This window comes from Rhipicephalus microplus, chromosome X, assembly GCF_043290135.1.
Source record: "Rhipicephalus microplus isolate Deutch F79 chromosome X, USDA_Rmic, whole genome shotgun sequence".
Classification (NCBI taxonomy): Eukaryota; Metazoa; Arthropoda; class Arachnida; order Ixodida; family Ixodidae; genus Rhipicephalus; species Rhipicephalus microplus.
The window spans coordinates 261,710,483-261,738,230 of record NC_134710.1 but is presented as its reverse complement, the minus strand read 5'-3'; the positions used below and the strand labels follow the sequence as shown (position 1 = coordinate 261,738,230).

The 27,748-nt window shown below is 43.3% G+C and overlaps 1 protein-coding gene across 1 annotated transcript in view; it reads left to right on the top strand.

Moving 5' to 3' along the window:
• The window catches only part of LOC119161569 (uncharacterized), a 90,120-nt gene extending 75,641 nt beyond the window's left edge, over nt 1-14,479 (top strand). Inside the window, exon 12 of the mRNA XM_037414109.2 lies at nt 2,537-14,479. Within this exon, the coding sequence (XP_037270006.1) occupies nt 2,537-2,815 (279 nt within the window). The 3' untranslated portion in view covers nt 2,816-14,479. The remainder of the gene's footprint in view (nt 1-2,536) is intronic.
• Nucleotides 14,480-27,748: the final 13,269 nt, after the last annotated feature.

The window sequence follows — 27,748 nt, the reverse complement described above, 5'->3', positions numbered from 1 at the left end:
CCCTTGCAGCGGAGCGTACATAGGAGGGGGGGGGGGGGGTACGTAAGTAAATTAACACAACTGGAGCGTGAAACAGGTACCTTTATTAGGCTTGTGCAAATAGTGAATTTTAGGTTCGAAATGAATTCGAAGCGAATAGTGATTTTGGTCTAATAATTTTGAATCAAATTTGAATAGTATATATGACATACAAAGAAAAATGGGCATATTTACCATGACCTAACTAACCAGCACAATATATTTTTATATTGAAATAAGGCCTCTATGCAAATGTCATTTTCTTTTCATTCACAGGAACTCAAAATAACTTTCAGTAGTAGGGGATATCAGTTTCAGTAGGATGCGAGTGATAACCTGTAAAATAGGTAATATTTTAAATTTTATTATACTTAGAGCATATAAGTTGTCATAACAAGCTTTTAAGCTTAGTAAAATGATGAATTGATTTGAGGGTAGCATGTTCATTTAAAGGGGCCCTGCAACACTTTTTCAAGTAGCCATGGAGCCAGTAAAGAAGCTTGTTGCCTTAAAAATTTACCGCTGCAAATTTTTTCAAAACAGTTCAAGTATAAGCGGCGGAGTTCCGAAACTTAGTCGCACACTGCAGTTTAATTCTCTCTTTTCGTCCCAATGAAATAGCTGGAAGCTAAGCAGGGAGGAATGGCACGGCGAAAGAAAATACGGCACACGCACCTCGTGACCTTGAGCACCTCTTTTTTTCTTAGAATAGGCGGCTTTTCAGTGTGATCGTGCCGGCACGCCTGGACACACGGCCTCCCGCTGCGGCTCCTGTGAAGACCAAGCACGACATGTTAAATCAGCCAATGGCTGATGCAATAGCTGTGACGAGTAATTTCTGAGCTCATGGTGTCATTTGCCGAGAGAATAAAGCGATTTTCAGCAGGCTTTGAAAATTTACTGTGAATCGCAGGTCGCGTGCTGCGCCATATATTTGGCTCACATGTTCTCGGAAGCCTTGACTACCGATCGGGAGTGTTTTCTGACTATGCTCAAAAAGTGTTGCAGGGCCCCTTTAAATTTGCAGAAGCTTCGCGGCAAAGCGGATTTCCCCTGGATGGCGGCTTTCACGGCTTAGCACTCCGACACTGCAGCAAAACCACCTTTACAAGCCGTTACATGCGGATCAATATACACCTATTCGTTCATTGCGAATACTTCGAAATTTTCAATAATTTAAATTTGAATTAAAGCGAATTCTCTACTATTTGTTTGAATATTATTATTAAAATATTCGCCCAAGCCTACCTTTTATTGCTACCAAAAAAACATCAAATAAACTTTCCACATCACTTCATTTTGGACAGTTCATCAATTCGTGACATAGTCACGCTTAAAGAAAAGTGTGGGTGAGGGTTTCGCGGATCATAGAAACGGTTTTGCGGACCCCCTAGGGTCCGCTGACCACCATTTGAGAACCACTGATATAGATCATATTGTCATGCGTGTGACTTGACATTTGCTTGAGAAAAACATCAAATAAATAACTTTCGTCTGTTTAACACTTAAATAATGAGAACAGCATAGGGTAGTAGTAGTCTTATGGACTGGGCATGCTGTGTTACATTGCAGTGGAAGACATTGTCTGTATATTGTCCTGAGTTTTTCATCAATAATGTTGGTTGCCCTACTAATAACAAAGGTAACACACTTAAATCTAAATTATTGGGGACCGCATGCATATGTCGGAGCACATAGTTATTCTTATTGACAGGCTCTGGATGAATATGGTGTTTAGGCCTCATCCCTTCCTGTTCTGTGTATGCTTTAATGAGCTCTCAGAGCCAGTCTGTGTGCTGCCCCGCCACGGTGGTCTAGTGGCTGCGGCTGCTGACCCGCAGGTCGCGGGATCAAATCCCGGCTGTGGCGGCTGTATTTCCGATGGAGGCGGAAATGTTGTAGGCCCGTGTACTCAGATTTGGGTGCACGTTAAAGAAACCCAGGTGGTCAAAATTTCCGGAGCCCTCCACTACGGCGTCTCTCATAATCAAATAGTGGTTTTGGGACGTTATACCCTACAAATCAATCAATCAATCAACCAGTCTGTGTGCAAGGATGTCGGTTGAAAAGGAGGAGTTGCGCATCACTCTGGGAAAGCTGGTGAAGCTATTCAATCAAGATTTGAGAACCTCTGTAGTATACATGTGCAAATATTCAGAAAAGCATATGGAAAGATGGCCACACTTTGATAGGTAAACCGCCGCACTTACAGTGTTCAAGGTATGATGGGCTTGGTTCCCGCCTTAAATTTCCGCACCTCAATTAAACATAAAACATAGCAGTGAAAATTTCTTATGCTTTATTCATCTCCATTGTTCGCTTTATTAATGTAGCTGTAATGCATGAGAAACCCTCATAATCTCTTCTCGCTCAGTGATAAAGATGTTATTTGATTAGGTGCTTACAGGTGTACATTGGTGACAGTTGGTGTGCAAAAGGCCTAATCATTTGACTCTTCAGTTGGCTTTGCTCTCTAGCACCTCGACAGTCATGTATGGTATAAACATTTGCATTACAGGGCAGCCGGCTGGAGGACCAGCGCAGCAGCATGCCCACTCTGCAGCGTGCCCCAAGCGCTCCTGTGGTGCCCAGCTCACGATCGGCACCAACAGTGCCTGACGAGGACTTTTACTCGCTCATCCTGCGTGTGCAGGCAGGCCGCATAGAGGACCAGCGCACCTCCTTCCGGCCCCCTGATGCCGCCCCAACCACTTCGTCTGCCCCCGTCCGGGCCAGCCTCAAGGGTAGTCTCAAATCGGCCCTCCGGGGAAGCCGCCACTCCAAGTCCAAGCAGTGAAGGCAGCGCATGTTGCTGGTCAGAGGGTCTTGCTCACAAGAAGCACGATTTGTGTGCTCTAGAGTAGCCACGCTTGTGAGGCCTCTAATAAATTCCTGACAGGCTTCCTCCTAATCATGTCCACATAAATTTGAGCTAACAAAGGGCAGTTGTGGTCAAAAGACCTGGCAGGAAGAAATCGTAAAGTTGGTGCCACCAAAGACTCCTAGTATATAGTTTGACTGAGTTTCAACTGTCCGTGTATAAAACTCATTTCATTTTATTGAGTCTTGTCCATAGCATATGAAATGTATTGATAACATAGAGCAGTGCAGCAGTGATTGTAGATTTAATTTGAAAATGTTTCACTGTACTATGTCACCAGATTAATGCAGCTTTATTTTATTTTACTTATCTAGATTTGGAATGCTACAGTTGCCGATACTTTCTGCCATCTTTGGTTGTGCACAGTGGTAGTCCAGCTCAGCATTTACACATTTCGCTGACTAATTTATGCGTTCCTACGTGAAATTGCATGCTGTAAAAGATGTCAATGAAGTTATGCTGTATGACAGCACTATAATTACAAGGTCTACAGTGTTTGTACATACGCTGTTACCTTGCAAAAGTGGCCTTGGTTAGAATATGCTAAAGATGTTGCTTGAGTTATTGACAGCCATTTTTGGTCATGCAGAATTTGGCTAACCTGGTTGTTTCCATCCAGCAGGTACGCTAATAAAAAAAAATTCAGGCAGTCAGTGTCAACCTCTGGAGAACTTGCCTGTATTGATATTATGCTGATGTTTGGAGTACAGCTGATGTCGCTGATATCCTCGTGAAAAAAACAAAAACAAAAAAGAACAGCCACTTCGCTGTGGCAGCCAGCATGCAGAAATACAGCACTTTCTTAGTGGTTAGTGGGAAGATGTAGATTGATTTTGCCAGCTGTTGTGTGATATTCAGAAGGTGTCAATTTGTTGAAAAGTAATTCCTTCATCAACCATGCTTGGAAGATAGGTTCTATAATACTCATAAATAATGTTCATTTAAATGGAATTTATATATCACTTTACAACTATGATTCCTCAGCAATTTTAGTTTAAGGTAAGAATGGCAGTGACAACCACTGTGATGCTGCTGGTGGCTAAGAAGTTCTCACATTTTGACTCAAAAACTGCTTCAAAATGTTAATTTTTTTATTACACGAGTTATAACTCTTTCTGAGCAGCAAGTTCAATTTACTTGGCAGGTGACAACTCTAGGGCTGTTAAAAAAAATTAACATTAAGTTTGTCTGAAGCCATTCGTTTCACTGAAGGAAATAAATATAGGATTGATATCCAAAACTTTTCAGGCAGGCATCTCTACAGAACACTGTTAGTGTGTGTGCTTGTTGTGCTCAAGACATGTGAAGAGGAAGAAATGCGTTAACTTGTGTTCACATTTTTCTGTTCTCACTTATTTTGTAAGCCCTAGTAATAGCTCCCATTCTTGAGCTCGAGGTCCTCATCTTTGTGTGGTATTGGAGTTGTGTATAGAAACCAGCTTGTTAACTCTTCATATTATCCACTGGGCAGTATGAGTTATAATTGCTGGTTGCTTAAAGTAATTATGGCGTAGCCAGGTTATTTTCATAGTACCAGTTGGAGGGCCGTCAAGTGTGAGCATTCATCAATGGCATCACACCTTGATGCAATGACCGTATGGATTATGGTTGCAAATGCATGCTGGCAAAGGTGTTGCTTTTTTTTTTCTGTGAAACAGAAGTGGTGCGCATTAATAATGATTCAGGTGTTTCGTCTTCGAATGTATACCTATCATTTCGCCATGTCTGTGTGAAATGGTACAACTCCTTTTTGTTTATTTTCCTAGCAGAGCACAAAGTGTTCTGAATTTTCTTTTCGACTGAAGAAAATTTTAGTACCATTTTATTTGTGTAGATAATGAATTAGCTATTTTAGTAAAATGTATGATGTATAGTTATGTCATACTGATTCAGGCATTACCATTCGATTTTCGTTACATGCTGCGTATTAGCCTACGAATTGTTTATCAAAGTGCGTCATTGATATAAAACACTTTTGAGTGCTATATGTAGTTCTCATTACTAGATTGGCTACTGCTATAGTGATATGCTGATGTGATGATGTCGCAGGTGTGTTATTTAATAAACCATGCGATCCCTAGTGCTCTGGCCAATGCCACATGGTTATTTGGAATTTTTGTAGCTTTTTATGTCACTGTAAAAAACTTTTTATTGCTACAGCTATATGATTTGGCTACGTATATAATGCATTTATGCTGTGATGTCTGTTTTCTTTTTAGTGCGTATTAGGGCCAGTCCACGCGCTACCCACTCAGCCGTAACACACGTTGGGGACACCTGCCACACCCAAGTGGGGAGCAAATCAGCGAATCGGTGACGCTCTTTCACCTTCTGCTTGGATGCGGCAGGTGTCCTGGCACATGCATTGTGGCTGTGTGAGTAGTGCGTTAACAGGCTTTTACTTCTAAATTTCCTGTACCCTTTGCCACAAGTTTGCAGGCCACAATGCATGTGATGAGAACCTTAATCAGGGCATGTAATGTGGTGTGTGGTGCTTTGGCTGTGTAGGGAGGAAGGATAGTTCACAACTCTGGAGCTTCGAGGGTGCCGTGAATACTACAAGAGCCCTTCTATGTAACTCAAAAACTGCTAAAGTCATCTGATTTGTGGTCTTCTTGCTTTTGACAAAGATTTTTGCTTGAATATCAAATGTTTGGTCTGAACTTGTCTTTCAGATTGTGCACAGTGCATGCGATCTCTATTTAAATTTGTTGCACATCTGGGTGTGGTGGGAATGCTTTGGGTAGTTTGTTAAGGACTTCAGAAACTTGACCAATGGAGCTGACCAAAACTTTTTCCAGGTAAATGTACTTTTGCCAGACATCCTCGACAACGCACAGAAAATCAGTGAGACCCACACCACAGCCTAGTAGCACAGTTAACACATTCCTATGAAGCATTGGCAATATGTATTTGTGATTTTCCTAGAGGTTCGGACATCTTGTCACTGATGAAGCTGAGGAATTTCCCCTACTCCAGTAATACTTTTGTGCTAGTTATGGTGTGACCTTGTGTGTAGTATCTTGCACAAGAGTGAAACATTTTAGCACCAACAATCTTGTTTGTAGCAAATTTTCTCTGGAGAAAACATTCCGTATTCAAGCTGCTGTGTACAAATAGTGCCAGTAGACTAGGCTGCCTGGCTAAACAGTGCGGCTAAACAGGTGGTGCATAAACTTTGGAATACTAGCTTTTTTTGGGGGCCAGTTTAGTATTTGATAAATGCTTTCTTGTTGGAAATATGCTTTTTTGTACTTTCTGGTTTGGCAGATGGCTTTTTTCATGTGTATTCGCTTTCTTTCATAGGCTCAAATGCATAAGAAGTACTATGAGATACAAGAGGCTGTACCACACAACCAGCTTTCTTTAGCAAGCGTATTTTCATTTGTCAGAAATTGTGGGCTTTTGTTGGCAAATTTAGCTTCATATTTGACATGTAGCTAGGGAAGCTGACATATTGGAAGCTCCTTTGCTCACATGGGATATGTAGTCAGCAGGGGTGCAACAGCTGCGCCGATTGCGATAATTTGATACAATTCTGTATTGTTGTGCCAAAACCATGAAATTCACTGGAATTGTGCCACGCTGTGCCAAAATGCTCTACCAACCTCAACATTTTTGCAAGTGCGCTAATTTTAACGAGAGATAGAGCTATGGCATGTTAGCAACTATAGCTGGAAGTGAATGCTGCATTTTCCACGCGCAAACAGTTGACATGCTGTAAACGCTGGCATTGCTGGCAACCATGTTTGTCGCTGTACCAACGGCACATGAAACATTTTTCTTTCAAAGTTGCGTTAGCTGTGTAGTTCTGACTATATATATCGGGTGATAGAACGCACCTGAAAAGCGAGCTGAGAAGTTGTGCCCTAAATCTAACCCCATCGTGAAGGGGGGGGGGGGGGGGACGTGTGTGTGTCGTAGCGGGGTTTGACAATTTGTTGGCATTCTAACCCGTGGAGAATGCTGCTTAAGCTGCCTTCGCCGCAGTACACCGGTAAGCTGCGGGAAAGCATATTATAATTTGGAAGGGGCTGTTAGCATTAGTCACGAGACACTGCACATTTTCAGTTACGTGTGCATCCATACACCGCACAATTGTGAGTACTAGTATGATCTCTGACCTCTGGAAAAAATACTGGTAATAATTTGGAGCAGTCTAGGACACTTCTGTCCTCCTTCTGCGCTGCTTTTTTTTTTTGCCACCCCTACTCCTCAGTTTAACAAATCACCTGAATTTCAAGGTCACCAGCTTGGCAGATGCACATTTAAATTCGCCGAGTCCATCAAAGGACTCGACAGATGCTACGAAAAATAATTTTGACTGTATCATTGTTTGCTCAGTGGGGTGGGTCAAAATACTACTTTTATTGAAATAACAGTGCTCATGTTTATGGTGCACGATTTAGGGGATGTTAAATAGTTTCTACATATATATTTTTTTCTAAATGTGAGCCTTCTTTTTTACAATGCTCCAAATTTAGTCTTTCGTGATAAAAAAAAAATTTGTTTTTTTCTCCCGCAACCTGCTCCAACCTTGCATTTTAGTGCTCTAAAAGTAATATTTTGCTGCTCCAAAAGTTGCTCCTGATTCTATTTTGACTGTTGCACCCCTGAGTCAGCATGTCTTCATTTTCATACATAGAGCTGAGGCTAAAGGTGGCAGAATGGCAGCATGATAGGGAAGGGAAACGGGATTCCTGTTGAGGTGCCAAATGCCAACAGTGGTGTCGTAGCTTTACACACCTGCTTAACTTTGCCCAGTAGTCGAGACTGAAAAAAAAAGAAGCTATACCGGTATGCCCATTTTCGTTGACTTTGCTCATGATCTCATTACTGTGTGACCTGAAAAGCATCTTCAGTTAGTTTTATGCATTGTATTGATTTTTTTTCATCTGTAAGACAAAATTTTGAAGTGTGTATTTTCTATATACAAATTCAGTCTTATGTCCCCCATTGTGCATTAGTTCCTAAAAGATGAAAAAAATTATTCTCAAGCTATTTCTGCCTGTTAGGGGTACAGCTGTAGTTTGTTCATTCAAATACATTAATGTGGTGTGCTAGTGTAGCAAAGCCTCAGTAATGATGCAGAGTTTTTTGTGATCAGCATTACTGCTGCTACCTGAACAAGTGGAGAGTCAATGCTTCATACAATGGTGTAACATAAGAGGTACCATCAGAGCATATCTAATTGGGCTATTTTAGAGAAGGCTACGTTCTCCTTTGACATTAATCCAGAAACTAAGCCTCTTCTTGAAGCTTACTAAGGAAAAAATTAGCTGTGTAGATCATTTGTCTGGAAGTCTCATTATTTTTTGTGTGCCATTATATTGCTTTGTTGAATAGCAAATCTCTGCCAAAGTTATATCGTCTGCTCATTTTTAAGAACACATGCCAGAAATATCAAGTTGATGAGAACTTCATGTAACTTTCCTGTGTGTTATTCTCTGAAAATAATCCAGTGCTGGCGTCACATGATAGATGCCGTAGCCCACATTATGTGGTGCCACTGATATTTCGTGTCATTGTTTTCTCACACACAAAAGCTTTAGCTCTTGTTACAAAGACAAATTTGATATTATAAGAAGCCTAAAGCTTCAATGTTCTTCAGCTTAATGCTACAGTGTTGGGTGTTCTAATGTCGAAACAATGCAAGCTAAAAGAGTCACTCAGTGAATAAGTGTGCATCTTTCTAATTGAATCTCAGATGAGCCGTTTATCTGAAAACCTAAATATCCAATTGGATATTACTGATTCACAGGCAGCTAAAATCATTTTTACTTGGAAGTTTATTTCATCAGAAAAGAAAGCAATCAGGGAACATTTATTAACACTGTTGTGCTGCTATTAGAAAACAAAGCATTGTTCTGGAAGGGGAAGAAAGGCTGAATAAAAAAACTTTATTTTTGTCTTGCTGCCAAAGTAAGGGTAAACAGGCTTTTGGAGCCCAGTTGTATAGGCACTAATCTTCCTTGCATTAATGCCAAAACCCCCTGCACTTCAGTGCCTGTTCGTTAGGGTGAGCAGTTCTGAAAAGCTAATGGCATTGAGTCTCTCGATGACAGATAAGCTTCTCGTGACTGCCTACATCAAATGCAAAGGAAAGAAAACAAAAATGCTACTTTGAAGTATCTTGACCAACTTTAGTGCTTTCAAAAGTTACTGAAGGTGCAGAAATGTGTAGTCTTGTTTGAAATAACTTGCATGATTTCACATTTTATACATACTGTAGCCACTTGCATTTATTTGCCATTACCTGCTATGGTAGCTTAGTAGGTAAGGCGTTGTGCTGTGAAAGTCAAGGATGAGAGTTAAATTCTCGGTTGTGGAAGTCAAACTTCAATTGGGGCAAAATACAAGAACACTTGTGTGCTTATGTTTAAATGCTCATTAAGAGAATCCAAAGCGGTCAAAAGTAATCTGGAGTCCCCCACCATGGTGTGCCTCGTAGTCTTATTGTTACGGCACGGGAAACCACATTCATTTGCCATCACCTTTCTAGAGTTGGATCTCGTATTGCATTATATTTTTCTCTCATTGGATATAGATTTGTAAGTTTTGAATCGGTTTTGACACATTCTGAGGTTTTAAACGTGGTAACCATTGTATTATGATGAGGCATGCCATAGTGGGTTGCTCTGGATTACTTTTTACTGCCTGGGCTTCTTCATTGCACACTTAAGTATAATGTAACGGTGAACATATTCGACAGAGATTTGTCTGAGTGGGTAAAAATTCATATGAATAAAATAAACTCTCTGGCCACTTTTAGTCCTAAGTTTATAATTTTAACATCAAAAACTAAGTCACCCTTGAAGAAAGGATCGAATCAGTCTCGAAACATCAGATTTATTTTTAGTTTTTAATTTTAACATTAGGAACATTGGACTAAAAGTGGCTGGAGACTTATTTTATTCGTATTAAATATAATTGCACTGTTGTTCCTGAATTCGGTCCCCATTGAAATATGGCTTTCAATGTTGAGGATCACTTTTATGTCCCCAAGCTTAGCAGGTGACAATGTGGGAGGCTAATGCCTATTAATTTGGCACTGTTTCAACACGCAGTATGACGTGTTATAATGTCTTTAAAGAAGGCAGCAACTTTGAAGAACCAAATGTCTTGTTTCTTTTGTGAAACAGTGAAGCTTTATAGAAGGGTATTTCTACTTCAGCAGCTACATTTTTTTTAAAGCATTGGCTTGCTTCTTTGTGCGTGAGATCTTGTTGGCACAGGGCCTTGTTTGTTTTTCTACCTGTACGCCATGTGAAAGGTTTTGCTACACGGCGATGATCATTGTACAGTGTGTTAATGTTGGCATTTGTGCTTTGTGGACATTGACTTTCGAAATCGAAACCCTCAACTACTGCATAAAACCAGCAAAGAGAAATGTGCTTTGCAGCTTGTGAAATGGAGACGGTATAATGCTGGTGAAGTGCAGGCCTCCAATAGCACGTCTGGCTTGTAGTTCTGAGCCCTAGGGCAGAATCTCCTGCCTTATAGAGTCTTTGAGGCAGCCTTGCCAGGCATGCTTCAGCAGGTACCTGAACTGCTTGTCTTTTATGGTTTGTGAAGCGTCCCATTGGGAAGGCGTCGTCTGACACACTTCTCTCATCTCTTGGTGATGTAAGACGCCTGCTGCATGATAAAGTGCATATATGCCAGCCATCTGTGTTTTTTCTGCAAGTTGAGACCTGAAAGGTGTGGCTATCTGTCCTTCAGTGTACTTAAATGTCTTGTGAAAACTATTATAAATATGGAAGGTCAGGGTGGGTGTTGTCAAATTTGCATTTATGAGTCGCACACACAACACACAGGTGCACATTTAGTTAACAGTGCTTAATGAAGTAGCTGTTAATGGAAAATTCCACAAATCACTTAAGACCACTGCAAAGCAGTCAACAATGGGCTTGATACCAGGGAGTGACCAACACTACTGCAATTAATGTATATAATGTTCAGGTAGTTGCAAAAATTAAATAAAAGCTGTGGCTTCAATAATTGGCTTACATTCACTTGGTGTGTGTCGATATATGCTTTTTTAATGTTCAGCACAATGATGCCATATGCAGTTCATAACCCTCAAGGGTGTTTTTTTAATGAGCTAATCCATTACACCACACTGAAAATTTGGAGCATGTCAGTAAAACATTTTACAATGCAAGATCGTACGACTGCTTTTTTATATAAACTCGTTTTGTTTTGTTAGCTCATGTCTGTGCAGCTAACAAATATTACTGCTTCATCTCTTCTCAGTACAAGGCAAGTTATCTTTGGATGAAAAAGGACATTTCTCTCTCGAGTATTCATATATACATTTTTTTTGCAGGCCAATTTTTGATGCACTTGACAATTTTCTTGAAAAATAGCACTGCACGACCAAGGTTTTAATGTTAGAAAGAAGAAATGTGAAGACACAAAACACAAGTGAAGTGAATTGAATGTTCAACATGTCTATTTGTGTCCATTTTTGCATGCCTTGCCTCTTTTCTAACATAAATTCCTGCCAACCAGTTTAACTCGCTCGTTCTAAAGAATAGCATCGTTGTTTCCAGTTATTAATTTTTGTTTTGCCCACCAAAGGCTTGAGCATCTCAATTACTTCCTGATCAGCTACTGCAACTAAAGTTTTGACTGCAGGTGATAAAATATAATTGAAAATTCTGTATTATGTTGGCATAACTTTGTTCTCCATTTGGAAGGCAAAATGAAGGCTTTGAAACATGTATGTATTGCCAATCAGATCATATTGACCCCTTTAAATGTTTACAAACACGGGCCCTTGAAGACATCCGGTTTTCTCCACCGATGTGCTTCAATAGCATCAGTGGACAACAAAAGCTTTAGAAAATAGCCCGCTGATTTTCAACAGTTTCCTTTTCTTATTTGACAAAATGTATTGAAATAAGTGTTTTTTTTGAGCTACATATAAATTTTGAAATAATTTCTTGTACTTTATGCACGTTCCTTGTATGTGATAAACGAAAGAGAGATTATCCTTACCTTTGAAAAGAACTTGAAAACTTGCTTTCAGTTTTGACATTAGGAGCTGGTAAATGAGGTGACCGGAAGTTTTTTGGGGTACAACGCTTGTGATCTTGAAACTGTCTTTAAGTAACTGGTATAAAAACCTGTCGTGCAAGCATGCCAGCTCTGTCTGCATCAGATGGTTGAACTTTAAATGCATTTAATTATACTTGTGAAGGTGCTTACTTTTACACCAAGTTGAGACAGCCAACAAATTAGGCTATAATTTGTATTAGAGGCCTAGTGCTCATTAAAGTTGAAGTGAGGATATTAAGTAAAGCCCAAGTCTTCTGAACTATTGGCGGCAGAAAATCTTGTTGCAAGTAGAGTGACGATCTCTCACTTCCAAGCAACTTCCTTGCAAAGTGTTCAATCAGCTGGGCACTTGGATGTATCCAAGAACTTCCAGATTTTTTGTTGACTTGCTGTGCAAGGTTGTTCTTGGCTGTGAGTGCTTAGCATGTTTCATGTTCTAGGAATTTTCAAATGCATATACGAGCTTGTTTTATGACAAAAACATAAAGAAGGAAAACATTCAGCAAATTAAAAACATGTAGTGTCGGTAGAGTAGCTGAGCATTGAACAGGTATTGCAGCTATGGCCAAGAGTTGGTGCAAGTTTCCTTCAGCCTGATGGAGGCTCTGCATCAGACCAATGTTTTGTCATGTGAGGGCACTCTGTGTTTGCCAGTGTGCATGCTTGTGTGTATGTGTGTGTGTGTATACAATATATACCTAAATACATGCGTGTGTACGTATCAGCCTGGGAGGCATTCATGTTCCAATGTCCCTGTGTGTTGTAATAGCCATGAATTGTGTTTATTAAAAAATTCACTTAGTGTCCATTTCATACAGGCGTCTCGTATATATATTATAAATATATAAAAATATAACCCAGTCGCATCTAGGAGCTCAGTAAAATTGTTCATGCTTCATATAAAGTATATTTTTTAGCAGAACAAGCAAGCCAGAACTTTACTAGTGGTCATCTTTTCATGCAGCCAAACTAGTGCAGACTGTATCTGTTTAGTGTTTACTCCTTGTTACACAATTGTTGCATGAAGTGAGCAGTTCATGTTAGAACAAATGCTGTTTCTTCATGTTCAATATAGCACCTGCCAGTGAACAAGATGGACTGTGTTTTCTTTTTTTTTTTCTTTGGATTGGAAAAGGGGGTAATTGTTGTAACAGTGTTGGTTGTTCACTCTCTGTAATCATGTTGAGAAAGCCTGCTGTGCTGAATGAGACTGTTGGTTCCTCTGCAAGCAAATGTCATTTTCAAGAACTCCAACCTACCGCACTGTATGAACTTTCATTCAGGAAAATGCATTTGTCAGATGCCCCTGTGTGCAAATGTCTGCACAATAGGTGTTCCAGAAGGACTTGTTTTTTGGGCTAGTTGGTGCATACTTGGTGCAGAAGACTGAGGTGCAAAAAACATAGCGTGAAACAGGAAGAGCAGGAGAGAAGACAGAACAGCGCCAACTACCAACTGTTTAATGACCATCTAGGAAACGCACTGGAAAGAAGACAAAACCGCGCATGCGTGCACAGCCAACAAACATCGCACAGCGTCATGAACAAGGCACTAAGTTATCCAAAAAATGCATTTCTGTTGCGTACAACACAATAGATGTATCACTGATACAATCGGGCCCTTTCTTTTTGATAAAATAGGCTTCCAAGAGCTCTCTAGCAGTTTGTTTTTTGCTCCTACCAAGAATCACCGTCCTTTCAAACAATGGCACACATCCGCAGGCTTTACAGTGGGCTGGAAGATGCGCATGCTCACTTTTGCGTAAACTATTGGCATGCTCCCTCAGTCTGTCATTAATGCAACGGCTTGTTTGACGGATATAGAACTTGCCACAGCCTAGGGGAGTCCCATATACCACGCCTTGTGCACAGTGCCTAAAAAGTCTTGTGTGTTGCTTCTGGCAGCCCCTTTGCTCATCACATGTGATACGTGGGCACAATTGAGCAAGTTTGTTGGGAGCTGAAAAAACAACCGGAACACCATAACGGGAAGCCACCTTCTTGAGGTTATGGCTCACACGGTGTATATACGGGACCCCCTCAGGCTTAACCCGCTCTCTCTTTCTTTTTCGGGCCCTTTCTTTCAAGCCCTTTCTTTTTTATCAAAAAGAAAGGGCCCGATTGTATAGGTGATACATCTATTGTGTCGTACGCAACAGAAATGCATTTTTTGGATAACTTAGTGCCTTGCTCATGATGCTGTGCGATGTTTGTTGGCTGTGCATGCATCATGAACAAGGCACTAACGAATGTTATGTTTTTTGCGCCTCAGTCTTCTGCAACAATATTGTCTACTTGGAAACTGTCTGTAAATTGTAGACACTATGTTGTCAGCTGGTGAGGGAGCTGCCATTGTCCCAAACTGAAATTCTTCCAAGTTACTGCAGTGTGAACAATGTGAGTACCTGTATTCAACGGCCTTCATTATTTCTAGTGTTGACTAGGCATTGCAACAGTACTTCAGAAATGAACTGTAAGCTGCCCACACACATATGGAAATAAACTATATATGAAAGTATGATGTCTGATCTTTATTTTTTGTGCATTGAAAAACCTCTTGTAGAATGCACATTGTTAATTAAATAGTTTTCCTTTATAGAAAACATGTAAAAGATCATTCCTTCCTTGCATTTCTAGCAGTGATGTTCTTCCAACTAGTGATAGTGTACCTCCTTGTTTAGTTATGTCTTTGAGTACTGAACATGAATAGCAAGTAGTATCAGGTGTTGTAATAAATAATTGTGAAAGGTGAAAAAAGGGTCTCTTATAAGCGGTTATTCCTCACAAATGGCGAACATTAATGTGCAACCACTGTTTTTGTTTCTTTAATGGGAGACTTAAAGGGGTGGTGCCACCAAATTTGTGGCATGCGTGTTCTTTGCTGTAAGCGTTTTCTTCAGCTCCAGGAAGCATGGTACACACACCAAGATTCATGTATTTTCGCTAATTCAATATTGCTCTACTTATGTGGATCATTTTCGATTTCGGTATCGCTGTGCCGAATTGGGCAGTGACTCGATGAAAAGGTGGCTTGGTCATGTGAGCACACAATGCTGTGACGCACATTGTGTTGAGTTTCGTCTGCTCTCATACACTCTTGCCACACCAAGCGCCAGCAAAACAAGCGCGCTGAGGGTCGTCATGGCCAGCTGCAGTAGCATCAAGGCAATGGCAAGGCAAAATGCAGCTAGAAGGAAACGAGGTGTTGATATTTACAACGCATATGTACAGAACGTGGAGGAGGAAGCCGCCCGACTCTCGATGCATGTGCCTTTTATAGGCTCCGAGATGCTGATGCAGGATGACACAGCCCCGCTGTTGGGCGCGAGTGTCTTTTCGGAAACACCCACAGTCCTTGACGGACACACACAGTGTCTCTGCAAGAGACGCCAGCACACTCGTAACAGCAGGCATGCTAGTTCTCTCCTTGTTCACAAAATGCGTTTCGGAGATGGCGGAGGTCAATCACCTAGATCGCAAGAGTGAGCATTCAGTTACACTTTTAGAAGTTAATCAAAATACATTCTACGCATTTGTTGTGTCCGACTCTTCGTGTGGAGAGCCCTTGCATTTAGAGCAAACCCACAACAGGCTTGGGATAGCCGCTAAATTTGGTGTCACCCCCCGTTTAAGTAAATAAATGCCCAATGTGCTACCGGGTAGCACATTGGGTATATAAATATGTGCAAAATTGTAAATAAGGCCCACACGTAAGCTCTTCACATTGCTGGCTTTGCGTAATCAAGCGCAACACCTGGTGTCATGTTGGAAAAGTATAATAATGGGAGCCTCAGTACAAATTTCTCAGTAATATCAGAAACAGTTTTGGAGACGCACGTCATCTTGGAGTTTTGCTTGCATTGCATTCTGAGCGAAGCCTGTTCAGCTCACCTAAAAATACGAAGTAGAATAAGCAGACGAATGCAAGGCAAAATGCCATTTCATGGGGAGAGTATAGCTGCGAATATTTTTGATCAGCATAAACACTGCTTGAGTTTTGTTTTTGGGCACCAAACCATGTGTGTAAGCATGAATATAAAAAAAAACTTACGAAAAAGTTGCTTGTATTATTTGTTAGCCAATGCTCGATATTTTTTTTGCTGTTGTTGTGGGGGGGGGGGGGGGGGCATTGAAAGTGGCCAATGTGACCTATCTTTAAGACATTCGGGGAACAGCGCTAAATGAAATGCAGGTATGAAGGCACATTGTAAGCACAACAGGCCATTCTTTCCTAAACATGTGACCACAAATGAACTTGCCCATATCAAAATTCTGAAATAAAGAGAATTTACTTACATATTCTCTCGCATCACGTCATCTAAATGCCCATAACTTATACTGTGCACCAGAAATGTCATGAAGTGTACTATCGGCATCAAATGAAACGCGAACAGCGGAGCGCGTGGCACAAGCCTTATCAATGGCATAGGGCATGCTGTCCACCAGTCATTGGCACAGACAGGCCCGCACATCTGGTGTGGCAGCACTGCGCGATCCCCCTATAGTGCACTATTTCTGCTTGTGTTCCAGGTATGGTATTTGAAAGGAAGAAAGTTTTTAAAAAGTACAGAGGTTAAACTACTGCAGCCGAAGGCGAGTATTGTAGCACGGTTTGTCATCACGGAGTCAGTCATCATGGAATGCCTGGAAAATTCTAATTATAGTAGACAAATGTCAGTTCATAATGCTGGCAATTTCACGCTGCTTCACTTCGGGCCGGTAAAGTGAAACAATTAGCGCGCGCTTTACCGAAGAAACACTTGGCATTTCCAGTCAAAATGAAGCCTTTTCGGGTCGTTCTCTGAAAGAAGGGTGTAGGTGAAGCAGCGCTGGCGAACGAGATACAACAATCGTTGAAAAAATCAACCGCAGACCGATTATATTTTTCTTTTTGTTTTATCGTGCCAAGACACCGATTGCGCTGCGACGCTGCAGTAAAAGCAAGGAATTGTGAGTGATACGATCAAAAACGCTCGGCACGCCCACGATTTCCATCATTGTCTCCATACGAAAAGTAGAGGAGAAACGGAGATAACGCACTCTAGGTGATGGATCGCGCAGTGCTGCCAAACCGCATGTTCACACCTGTCAATGGTGATGGCGGGATGGCGAACACTATACTGTTTCTAATGCTTAAAACACGCGCTCCGCTGTTCGGGTTTCATTTGACGCCGATAGTACATGTGTATCTACGCTAAAACCTGAGGTAGCCCCCCCCCCCCGCCCTTTTTTTTTTTTTTTCATGGTGAAAGATGACAAGATTTGAATAGGGCGGTTCGCAGATCGCGAGTCTTCCCCCCCCCCCCCCCCCCCTCCCCACACACACACACACAATGCACTGCGCCAGGCGCTTTTACGAGGCTCTCAAAAGCTGCGCGCTCTTTAGTTTGTGCATGATTTCGTCAGATAACATAGCGGCGCCTACGAAGATGCTGCAGGTACACTTTATACACTCAACTGCAGGTATAGCATGACGGAAGGAATAAACTTAGGAGAGGCCATTGCGTCAAATTTTGTGAAGCCAAAAGTAGGGAAGAGTACCGCGGCTCGCGCATGCGCAACGGGGGCCAGCGAGAGGGAGGAGAGCCGCGCGGGCCGATTTCGGACGCGCCAGGCGGCACTGCCACGGCCATATGATAGACGAGCTGGAAAAGCGAAACTTTTGTGCTGATTATGAGCACACGTGCTACGACACTCGCTTGTATAGCGCCTGTGTGCCATTCGCAGCCTCATTACGGTTCATATGTGAATCTCCAATACACTTGCAGGTTTGCACTTCGTGTTTAATCCGCTGAATGCAAGACAGCAACGGCGCGAATCGGTCGGATAATCGCCACGACAGGCTGCTTTTTTTTTTTTTCTGCAGATAGGGTAAGTTTGCGGTACGGAACATAATGTAATTGTGAAATTTTATTTAATTTGTCTTGCTATTTAGCCAGATAAAGCACCCCCGTATCATTCTTTGCCACTTGTGTCATGATACGTGCGCACGAGTATCGCTCGCTGCAGCGCGGATCGTGTGTTTGACAACCGTATGCTGGAGAACGCGCGAGAGAAGAGAGACGCCCATGTCGTCTGCTACGGCGCTCATTGGAAGCGGCTACCACAAACGTCATTTCCGCGTTCAGTTAGAAGTTTTGCTTTTTTTTTTTTTTTTTTGTGGTTGCCGCTTCAGCAGCCAAGGCCACCGCGGACTCGCCAGTAGCGCCGGTACTGAGGGCAGCTGTGTGTGTGGTGTGTTTTGCGAATCAGATTGCTTTTGGGTTGCTTCCGAACTACTGATACCGTAAGTAAACAGTCTCGGGCAAATTGCGTTGACGGACTGCACATAAGACGTATTTGTTTGGCGCAGTGTCGCTAGCATCAAGGCCAACTTTTTACCGTAGATCCCGCGGCATGTTGGTCACGCCTCGTAAACGCATGTCAAGCTTTAACCCGGTTGGCTTATTACGTTGTTGCAGGTACGGCCCGTACGTCAGCGTTCATGTTTTCAGCAATGTTGAGGCTACCGACGGTATTGCTTACACGATCGATACATATCGTTAGTAATTGCGAGTTTAATCTATCAAGTGGTCATAATGCGCCCCACTCGTTTTTTTTTTTTTTTTTAGCTGCAGCGAGAGCGGCGCAAAAACATGAAACAGTTGTTCAATCACTGAGTATGCCCTGTTTTAAAATAAACTGCCTAGTTACTTGACATTGCAGTGCTGGTTCATGATGCCTGCCGCAGTTTTGCGGACTTAGTGCAGCAGACATTCTCCAAAATACTGCACGTGTCTAACTTGCAGGTGAACGTGGGTAATATTTGAAGCAAAACGAGGGACATGTGGGGTAGTTGCAGTGCAAAACAAAATCGAGATTAGGCAACATGTGCGTGGCTCGATCCCAACTGTATGACTGGGATCGTACTGATCAGCTTACTACAATGACGAATAGAAAAAAAGATAGATCGCAAGGAGATGGTGCAAAAGAAAACTGAATGACGGTTAAGGGTGACTTTAGTTTTCAATAAATTTCTGCAAGATAGACTTGTGCGAATATTCGAATGCTTCGAATATTCGAACGAATAGTTGAGTATTCGAATTTGCTTTGATTCGAATGTATATTATCGCAGATTTTCGAAGTATTCGTAATGAACGAATAGGCGTATATTAATCCACATGTAATCCACATATTAATCCACGTGTATTAATCCACATGCATTAACAGCCTGTAATGATAGTTTTTTTACAGTGTAAGAATGCTTAGCAGTGAAAAAACTTTTCAAAGAAAAAATTGCTTTGCCGCAAAGCCCCCCCCCCCCCCCCTTCAAATTTAAAGGGGCCCAGCAACACTTACTGAACATGGTCAGAAAACGCTGCCGATCAAAAGTCGAAGCTACCGACAACACGCGAGGCAAACATTGCAGCGCAGCATGGGGCCCGTAATTCACAATAAATTTGCGAAATTAAAAGTTGCTTTCTTCCCTCGGCAAATGACACAAGCTCAAAAATAACTTGTCACAGCCGAGATGAAATATATGGCTTTTGTCACAGCCACCGGCTGATTTGAGCATAGTGCACTCGTCATTACCGGGGCCGCCGCGAGAGGCCGCCGCTTGTCCACGAGTACGTGTGCGATCGCATTAAAAATCCGCGTATTCGAAGAAAGAAAGAAAAAGAGAGGCGCTAAAGGTCACGAGGTACATGTGTCGTATTTTCTATCGCCATGCCATTCCTCCCTGCTTAACTTCCAGCCATTTCGTCAGTACAAGAAGAGAGAATAAAATTGCAGCGTGGAACAAACTTTTGAAATTCCACTCCTACTGAACTGATTATAGAAACTTTGCGGCGGTAAATTTGTGAGGCAACATTCATAATTACTATCTCCATGGCTACTTGAAAAAGTGTTGCAGGGCCCCTTTCGTAGAACATGTTACCCTCAAATCAATTCTTCACTTTGTTAAGTTTGCTTATATGATCCAAGTATTATAAATATTAAGACATTAAGTATCTTAGAGGTTATCGCTCGCCTCCTACCAAAACTATAGGGCTGTTACGACTTCCTTTGAACAAAAAAAAATTGGATTTGCATAGAGCCCCTATTTCAATTCAAAAGAAATCTTGTGCAGGTTAGTTAGGTCATAATAAATATTCCTTTTTTATATGTCATACATACCATTTGAATTCAATTCGAAATTGTTCGATCAAAATCCCTATTCGCTTCGAACCTAAAATTCACTATTCCCACAAGCCTACTGCAAGAGTATGTTGTTACCTCCAAGGCCTCAGGGCACTGCAGGAGTGAGTAGAAAATTCAATGCACCCAAATAAAGTAAGCATTAGTAATTTCTAACTTTACAGTGTTGCCTATATGGCCGCGTGCTTCATAGAGGAACAGGTGTTTTATAATAAGTAAGCATGTACTAATGGAGAGAAAAAGTAAAAATACTGTGAATGATGTCATCGGCTAGCTTCCTCTTGTCTCAGCCTTTTTTATTTTCCATTGCAACTAACTCACTTTGTCATTTCTACGCTTCCACATTAAGTCTTCGCTGTGAGTCACTCTTGCTGTCTTCATGTGGATGGCTTCAGACATGCAACATGCATATTCACAATAGGCTCCCAGCAGTTTTTCTGAACTATGGGACCTGCTAGTGTGATTTTTTTTTTTTTTGCAATATAGCTCTTCCATAACTGTTTTAATAAACTTGACATACATTGACTTGAACTCGCTGTGCTCAAATGTAAACAGTGTTTTCAGAAACAGAATGAAGAATGTTCACCTGCATTAGCGAACTGAACTAGGCCGGTAGGTATGTACATTACAAAATGTTGGATTTAGACAAGTCATACCGATCTGTTTAAAACTCGCAAGTACAAGCAAGTACTGGAAACTGCTAAAAGCATGAACAGCAGCGTACGACCATTAGATGAGGCCGTTCGAATGGGGATTCAAACTACAACTATGTAGGGTTAAAACTTAGGCATGAGCTAAACCCACGTGGCGAAAAACAAGCGCGCGGGGTCGGCCGACTGCGACCATATCGAAAAAAAAACTTCGCCAAAGATGAGGTTACCGCCAAGAGCGTAGCCAGAAAATTTTTTTCGGGTGGGGGAGGGGGCATTACCTTGATTTTGGAAGGGGCACGCCTTTAAAATGGCAATTTTTTGATCTCTATGTTATGGGGAAATAAAACTTCGGGGAGGAGGGGGGATGTGCCCGGTGTGCCATCCCCTGGCTACGCCCCTGGTTACCGCGCGCGATGTGAGCAGGAAGCGATAATTCAAACAATAAATCGCCTTACTGTGTCAGGCACGTCTAATTCTTGACTCGGCAAGCTCCGCTGAGAGGGCCACATACTGCTCTAATAGTTGTGACCGTCGTACACGAGAACGGCTCCTCTCGCATTAAGAGCCGTAGACGCGTCCGTTCTCGTCTAGGTATTATAGGCTGCCTTCGCTGAGGCAGCACAGTGCCGAAAGAAAACGACGAAGCTGCGGCGCCAACCATTTTTGGAGAAGTGGTCGCGAGCTTCGAAAACAACTGCTTTCGACCTCAAGCGATCTAAACTGAGCTCGCTACCATGAAGACCAACGCTCACTGTAGGCTTCTAAGACATTGCATCGTTTTTGAAGTGCAACAGCTGCATAAAAATGCACATTGAGAACTCCAGCCGACTATCAACAACGCGGTCATACCGAGTTGTGATGCAGACGACATGAGACGCAGGCATGCCCCCCTGCAAAAGCTTATGACTTCCGCCACACTTTGCGCTTTGCAGCTCACAGTTCGAGGGTCTCTCCTTAGCTTTCCATCCTCCATGAGGTATGGTGTACTACATAGAGGAAGGAATAACCTGAGGAGAGGCCGTTACGTCACATTTTGTGAAGCTGAAAGTAGGGAAGAGTATAGGACGCCTCCTATCATGAAGAATTATTTATTTTATTTTATTTTATTTGCATACACAGATACACAAGGACACAGAGGAAAGAGGGAGAGAGCAAGCTGGCAACTTCCACCTGGAGGGGCACTAGGCCTGCGCGCACTCTTTCGGGAGGAGTGAAGAAACAGGAGAGAATAACAAAATCTCACATGGACCAATGAGCGCTCAGCTTCTGATAGCCTCGTAAAGGCGGCTGGCGCAGTGCATTGTGGGGTGGGAGGGGATCTATTCGTCGCCTTTGTAAACTCGCTGGCCGGTCACGCACACACTGAAATTCATCAGATGCCAGCAGAAGAGCCATCATGAAGACTGTACACCTGTGCTTCTAAATACGTGCGTTTACAGTTCCACGGAATGGGAGGGAATACATTAGTAAAACTTCATGTGTCATGTCAAGAGGGAAGCGACGTTATTCGGGTGTTTTGACAATATGCGACAACTCTAAATGCAGCCTCAAGGTATACCAGACTGTAAATGTGATAAGATCCGAACGTGTGATGTGAGGAGCTGCTGCCGCAGAATTCTGTAATGGAGCCAGGTTTGAAGGGCGGGGGGGGGGGGGAGAGAATGGCAAAAACCTCGTTAATTCAATCACTGGGACCGTGAAAAATGTTTGAATTAAGCGGGTTTTCGAATTAACAAAACATATAAAAAGTGGAATGCAACAAACATTGCATTATTGAAAGTCATCGGAGGTGGTGGTTCGCTGCGCCGGCTAGATTGCAGCTCAGAGGGTTGATTGTTTCCCCGCAATACCTGGTCCGCTTCCCTCGCCGTAGGTGTTGGATCGGTGCAAAGTAGCCACGCCCTTCTAGCAGTGCGCGATGACATCTTTCTCCCTCGCCTGCCACGCGCTTGCCGCGTGTCAGCTTTTTCCCGCTTCACCCTCTCCACCGCTCGAGCCAACTCCTCACGTGGGTCATCTTCTCTTTACTTCTGTATGTGGGTGTCGCCATCTCTATCCCTATTCCTTTTCTATCCCAATTCCTTTTAATCCCTGCTTACCCCCATCCCTCGTGAGCCCCTGTTGAGGTGTCGCACCACGATGCAGACAGTTACGGGGCTCACTTTTGTCTTTTTTTATCTCTTCACACATACACACATCATCTCACCCGCGCCACCTCTCTCCATCTGTCGGCGAGAAGAAGCCGCGAGCCGGCGGGTGCGAGCTGACTATAGACGTCAGACTCTGGAGCACGGATACAGTGTACTAGAAGGGAACAGTGGAATGAACGAGGCGGCCGCGCCGCATCTTGGCTTATTCTCCGGCGGGTGACCCTAGCGGCGGCGCTGTAGTCCCATTGTACAGAAGATCTCAGGAGCGTCTGCATTTTCAGTGTGCGCGCCGTAGCCTGCGAAATCGTTTAATGGCTCGTTTTTAGCGAGTTTAATGCCTTTCTGAGCCTTTATCAGCGTGTGACACCTGCTAAGTGCCACGTTGCACGAGTGAATATGCAGGCACACTGAAATTGTGTCGAGACATTCCCTGTTTCAAGAGCCTAACACGGTATTTATTTTTTAATCTCACAGCTTCCTGAGCACAACTAACTTCCAATAAATCGGCTCAGTTATCCTGATTATTGTAGATGCTTAACTGACGAAGAAAGACAAAAGAAATTAGTATAAGACACGTCCTTTCTGAATTATTTTTTATCTATCACAAGGGCTTTTGTGGAGCTCAAATTCAGTAGCTTGGCTTGTCATGCTTCAAAGGCTATGACATCATGTGCTAGACGTGAATGATTGGCACACACGAAGAAATCTGCATAAAAAAAGCGTGCCGGAGGAGCCGAAGCGCATAGCAGTTCCTGCACGTGGCTCTTTCTGTACTATTCGACTGCAGCGCCGTCGCTGCGTGCAACGCAGAAGGGATCAGGCGGTGAGGCGCGGTCACGCCACTCAACACTTCTAGTACACTCTAGCACAGCGGAAGGAAGATAGGAGAGGGTATGCCCAGGCTACAGTAGTACACTGTACCCAGGTGGTGCGCTGCGCGAAAAGTGTGGAGTAAATGACATCATGGCGGCCACATTTATTGGGCATAATGGCGGCGTTGTTATGGTTACGTGTTGCGCAGTGTAGCAGGTCTAGCAGTGAGCGGCCGCGGCTGGCGGTCGCATGTGTGCCTCCGCAGGTCTCGTGGCGGACAATATCTGTGCTCTGCGCCGCGATTGGTTACGCAGTATTCTCCTGGCAGTTACTGTACTCTTAGCAACGCTTACAAAACCTTTCGTCCACCACAAGGCCTAAACAGTGCGTAGAACGAGCGCATATCCATGTTTCGTGCGCCGGATGACGCGGATGAAGCATTTGAAGGGTTCAGCGAATTTGCGTTGGACACCATGACGAAGCGGAACGACGACGAACGCCTTACTGGTCAGTGACGGTTGGGCAGTGCTCCTGTTTGTGGCAACGGACGAAACTGTTGTGCCCAGCAAGACGCAATGAGAACCATATGTGCACACACGTAGTTTCGTGTTCGGCACGTGTACAGCAACAACTTGCATGTGCGTAATAAAACACCTTTTCTGTTCCGCTTGTTAAACTCGCCCCCAGCATTGTAATCTCAACGTTAGAGCAACCACGTTCAAGTGCCACTTGCACCGTGCTCAAAGTCACCACGGTCATAGAATACTGACGCCGGTGAGTATCACGCGGAACACGGGCACAGTGGCCGGGCGCTGCGTCAGCCTCGTGTCGGAATGCAACCTTTAGAAGGCGCACGACCGATCGTGATGTCTGTACAGTGCGTGACTTGATGACTTGAGAACACTCGCTGTTGCCAGTGCATCTAGCGCGTGTTCTCTTGTACTTGCTTTGTTGTGGTCGAGCTGTTACTCGCTGTTAATACTCGGACGAAATGATTTCGCCGAAGGTGTCACGCTGGTCCAGAGTGTTGAGCGCCGTTCCATCAGTTGCGGATCTTCACGACACGGGCGCTGCGCAGCCCACGTGCTTGCCGAGCAGGAGAGAGAGTCGCGCCTTCTGCTTTACATTCGGATGTAAACAAGAGAGGGAAATTTGCCCAGTCAATATGGCCGACTTCCGGCTTCACAACGAGTGACGTCAGGCCCTCTCCTATGCACGGAGGCTTCCTCCGTGCTCCCAAGTTTTTTTCCTTCCTCCCAAGGAGGTTATACTAAAACTTCTGGAGTGGCGGTCCCGCATAGCCGCCAATGTATCGAAGTGAAGCCGCGGCGGCCATGTTGCTCAGGGCAGAAGGCGGTGGCGGCTGCCTTGTAGCGCCGTAATGCTGTGGTCGCTGGCAGCCGTGCGTTTCGTTAGAGCTACTAAAGCACCGGTTTATTATTCTTAGGCAGCGAGGGAACGTGGGAGTGACTCTAATGCATATATGCTTTAATTTTTCTTTGACACTTAGCGTTTTAGGCGTGTTTAAAAAAGAAAAAAAAAAAAGCCAGGCATGCACGGAACGCGCAGCACAGTCGCACCTACAGCTAGAAAAGCAGTCTTTCAGAACATTTTCTAAACACTCTTTGGGATGCTACAAGTACACTGCTGTGTACCCACAGCGCCTTAAATATTAATACACTTTGTGTAGTAGGCCAGCATTCACTATGCTATCTTTCGTCGTTCTTTGGAGAAGCGTACGCGGTATCCGCTACACACTTGTTGGAAAGTTTGTGCAGTTTTTTTATGCAGTGGCTGGTGACGACGAAGAAATATGCATGAGGTGGGTATGCGGCACAGTTAAAGGGTGGTAAAGAACAAGTTTTCCAATGAGTTGGAGCATTAGACGACCCAGTCGTTGAGCAATTCGTATTGTGTGACACCTGGCTGTCTCTTCAATGTTATAAAACGCTTTCTTATTCCTTTCCCGACATCAAGTCTGCCTATGGCCAGTTTAGAAACAAGTTACAAGCACTGGCGTGGCTCAGTGATAGAATACTGGACAGGCACGCAGAGGACCTGGGTTGGAATTCCATTGTGTTATTGATGTTCTTTATTTACCGAGTTTTTTTTTGTTCTATACTGGTTAGGGGCGGCGGCGGACAACTACGGCGTCGCAAGTGACCTTTGTTCTGACCTCATGACTGTCGATGTGAAAAAAAATTTGTACTGGAGGATATTGATTAGCAATATATGTTTACACAGTTGCCTCACAGCAGAAGTGACCAGTTAGGAGATGCAAGGAAAGTATAAGTTTCACTCACACGCAACCATTATCCCTTGGCGAACAATAGTGCAGCGTGTGTGCAAACTGTTTATTAGGGGGGGGGGGGGGGAGGGAGTGTCTTTCACCTTTTCACGTACTCGTTTATGAAGCTCCTGGATATACAGGGAAAACAATGCTTGGAAAACTTGCTTGCAATCGTCCCTCTGATGATACGTTCTGCTCCATAATCTGGTCGAAGAAATTCCGAGAATCATCAATGCATTTTAAAAGGCCGTACCCTTCTTTTTCAGCTGTTAATTGTACCTTGTTCGTGATTTTTTTTCAATTTTTGTTTTATTTTTGTTTTTTGCTTGTACCAATCCCTTGTGTGTGAAGTTCAAGGGTGGCGGGATTTTGACAGCTCCATCAATGAGAGGAGCTTTAGGCGAAAGTGTACTTCCCTGCATTTTCAATGGAGCTCGTTTCCTTTTTTCTCCTGCATAAAGAGAAGCATATCGCAACATATCAGAAACTTTGAGACTGGGAGCGTAGTACTTATGCAAATATAAGAAGCTCGAAATCCCAGAAATGCAGAGCCAGTGCTACATTAGCTACCTTTCGAAAGCGAAGTGCACACTTTCGTTAGGCACACTCGCGTACTGGCTTTCGTAAGTGCGCATGGAAACGATGCAAACACGCTAGTAATTTTATAAGCCCGTCGTCTCGCTATGTACCTTGTCTCATCGAAGCAGCATGCTTCAACATGTGTACTAAACATCATTCGTCATTATTTGTTTTTTCGGCGCTTAACCTTTTTCCCCTCATAGAACACTCTCATGTGCCGCGCATTACGACGTCTTCGGAACCCTGAAACGTACAAAAAATTTATTCCAAGTATCTCTGTGCACCCGGACGTCAAAAGGAAGTATATGTAATCTCAAATGCAGTCGTATTCATGAACCTATGCGAGGAAAAGCGAACGGGCGAAGCGTGCCTACGTGCACATCAAAGGTTGTACCCGGTGTCCGCTTCACATGATTCGCGCTGCCAAATGCTACCCAGGAGCCCACCATCGTCGTTTTTAATGTCATCACTGACGTGTTCAAAACCTTCTTGTTCAATTAGAGGCATCACGCGCAACATTACTGGCACTAGAACAACGCGAAAGCCACGTACGCTACAATGCGCCCATCCGCTTTCTGCCCTGGCCAATATGGCGGCGGTAAGCTTCAGCCACGGAGCCCCTCCGCCACTCCAGAAGTTTTAGTATAACCTCCTTGCTTCCTCCATGCTCTGGAGTGTATGGATGGATGGATGTGGCTGTACCCTATAGATGGGGTGGCGGCTAACGCCTCCTAGCCATAATACTTAGTGAACTAACCACTAGATTTAGCTTTTTTTCCCTTTAAATAGTAAAGTTGAGGACTGGTACTTTGCAGTGAAGGGTTTAATTTTCACTCGTGCCTTGACTATCAGACAACCTTATTCTAGTTATTTCTACCCGCTTAAAGTCTATTTTGCCCTCCCTGTCCCTAAACCCTAGTGCTTTGAAAAACTCTGTGCCATCATCCTGAACTATAGGGTGATGCCCTTTACAGAACATTATCAAGTGTTCGGCAGTTTCCTCCTCCTCTCCACATGCACTGCATACCATGTCTACCTCTTTGTATTTGGCCCGATATGTCTTGGTTCGCAATACTCCTATCCTGGCCTCAAACAGAAGAGAACTACCCCGAGTATTATCATAG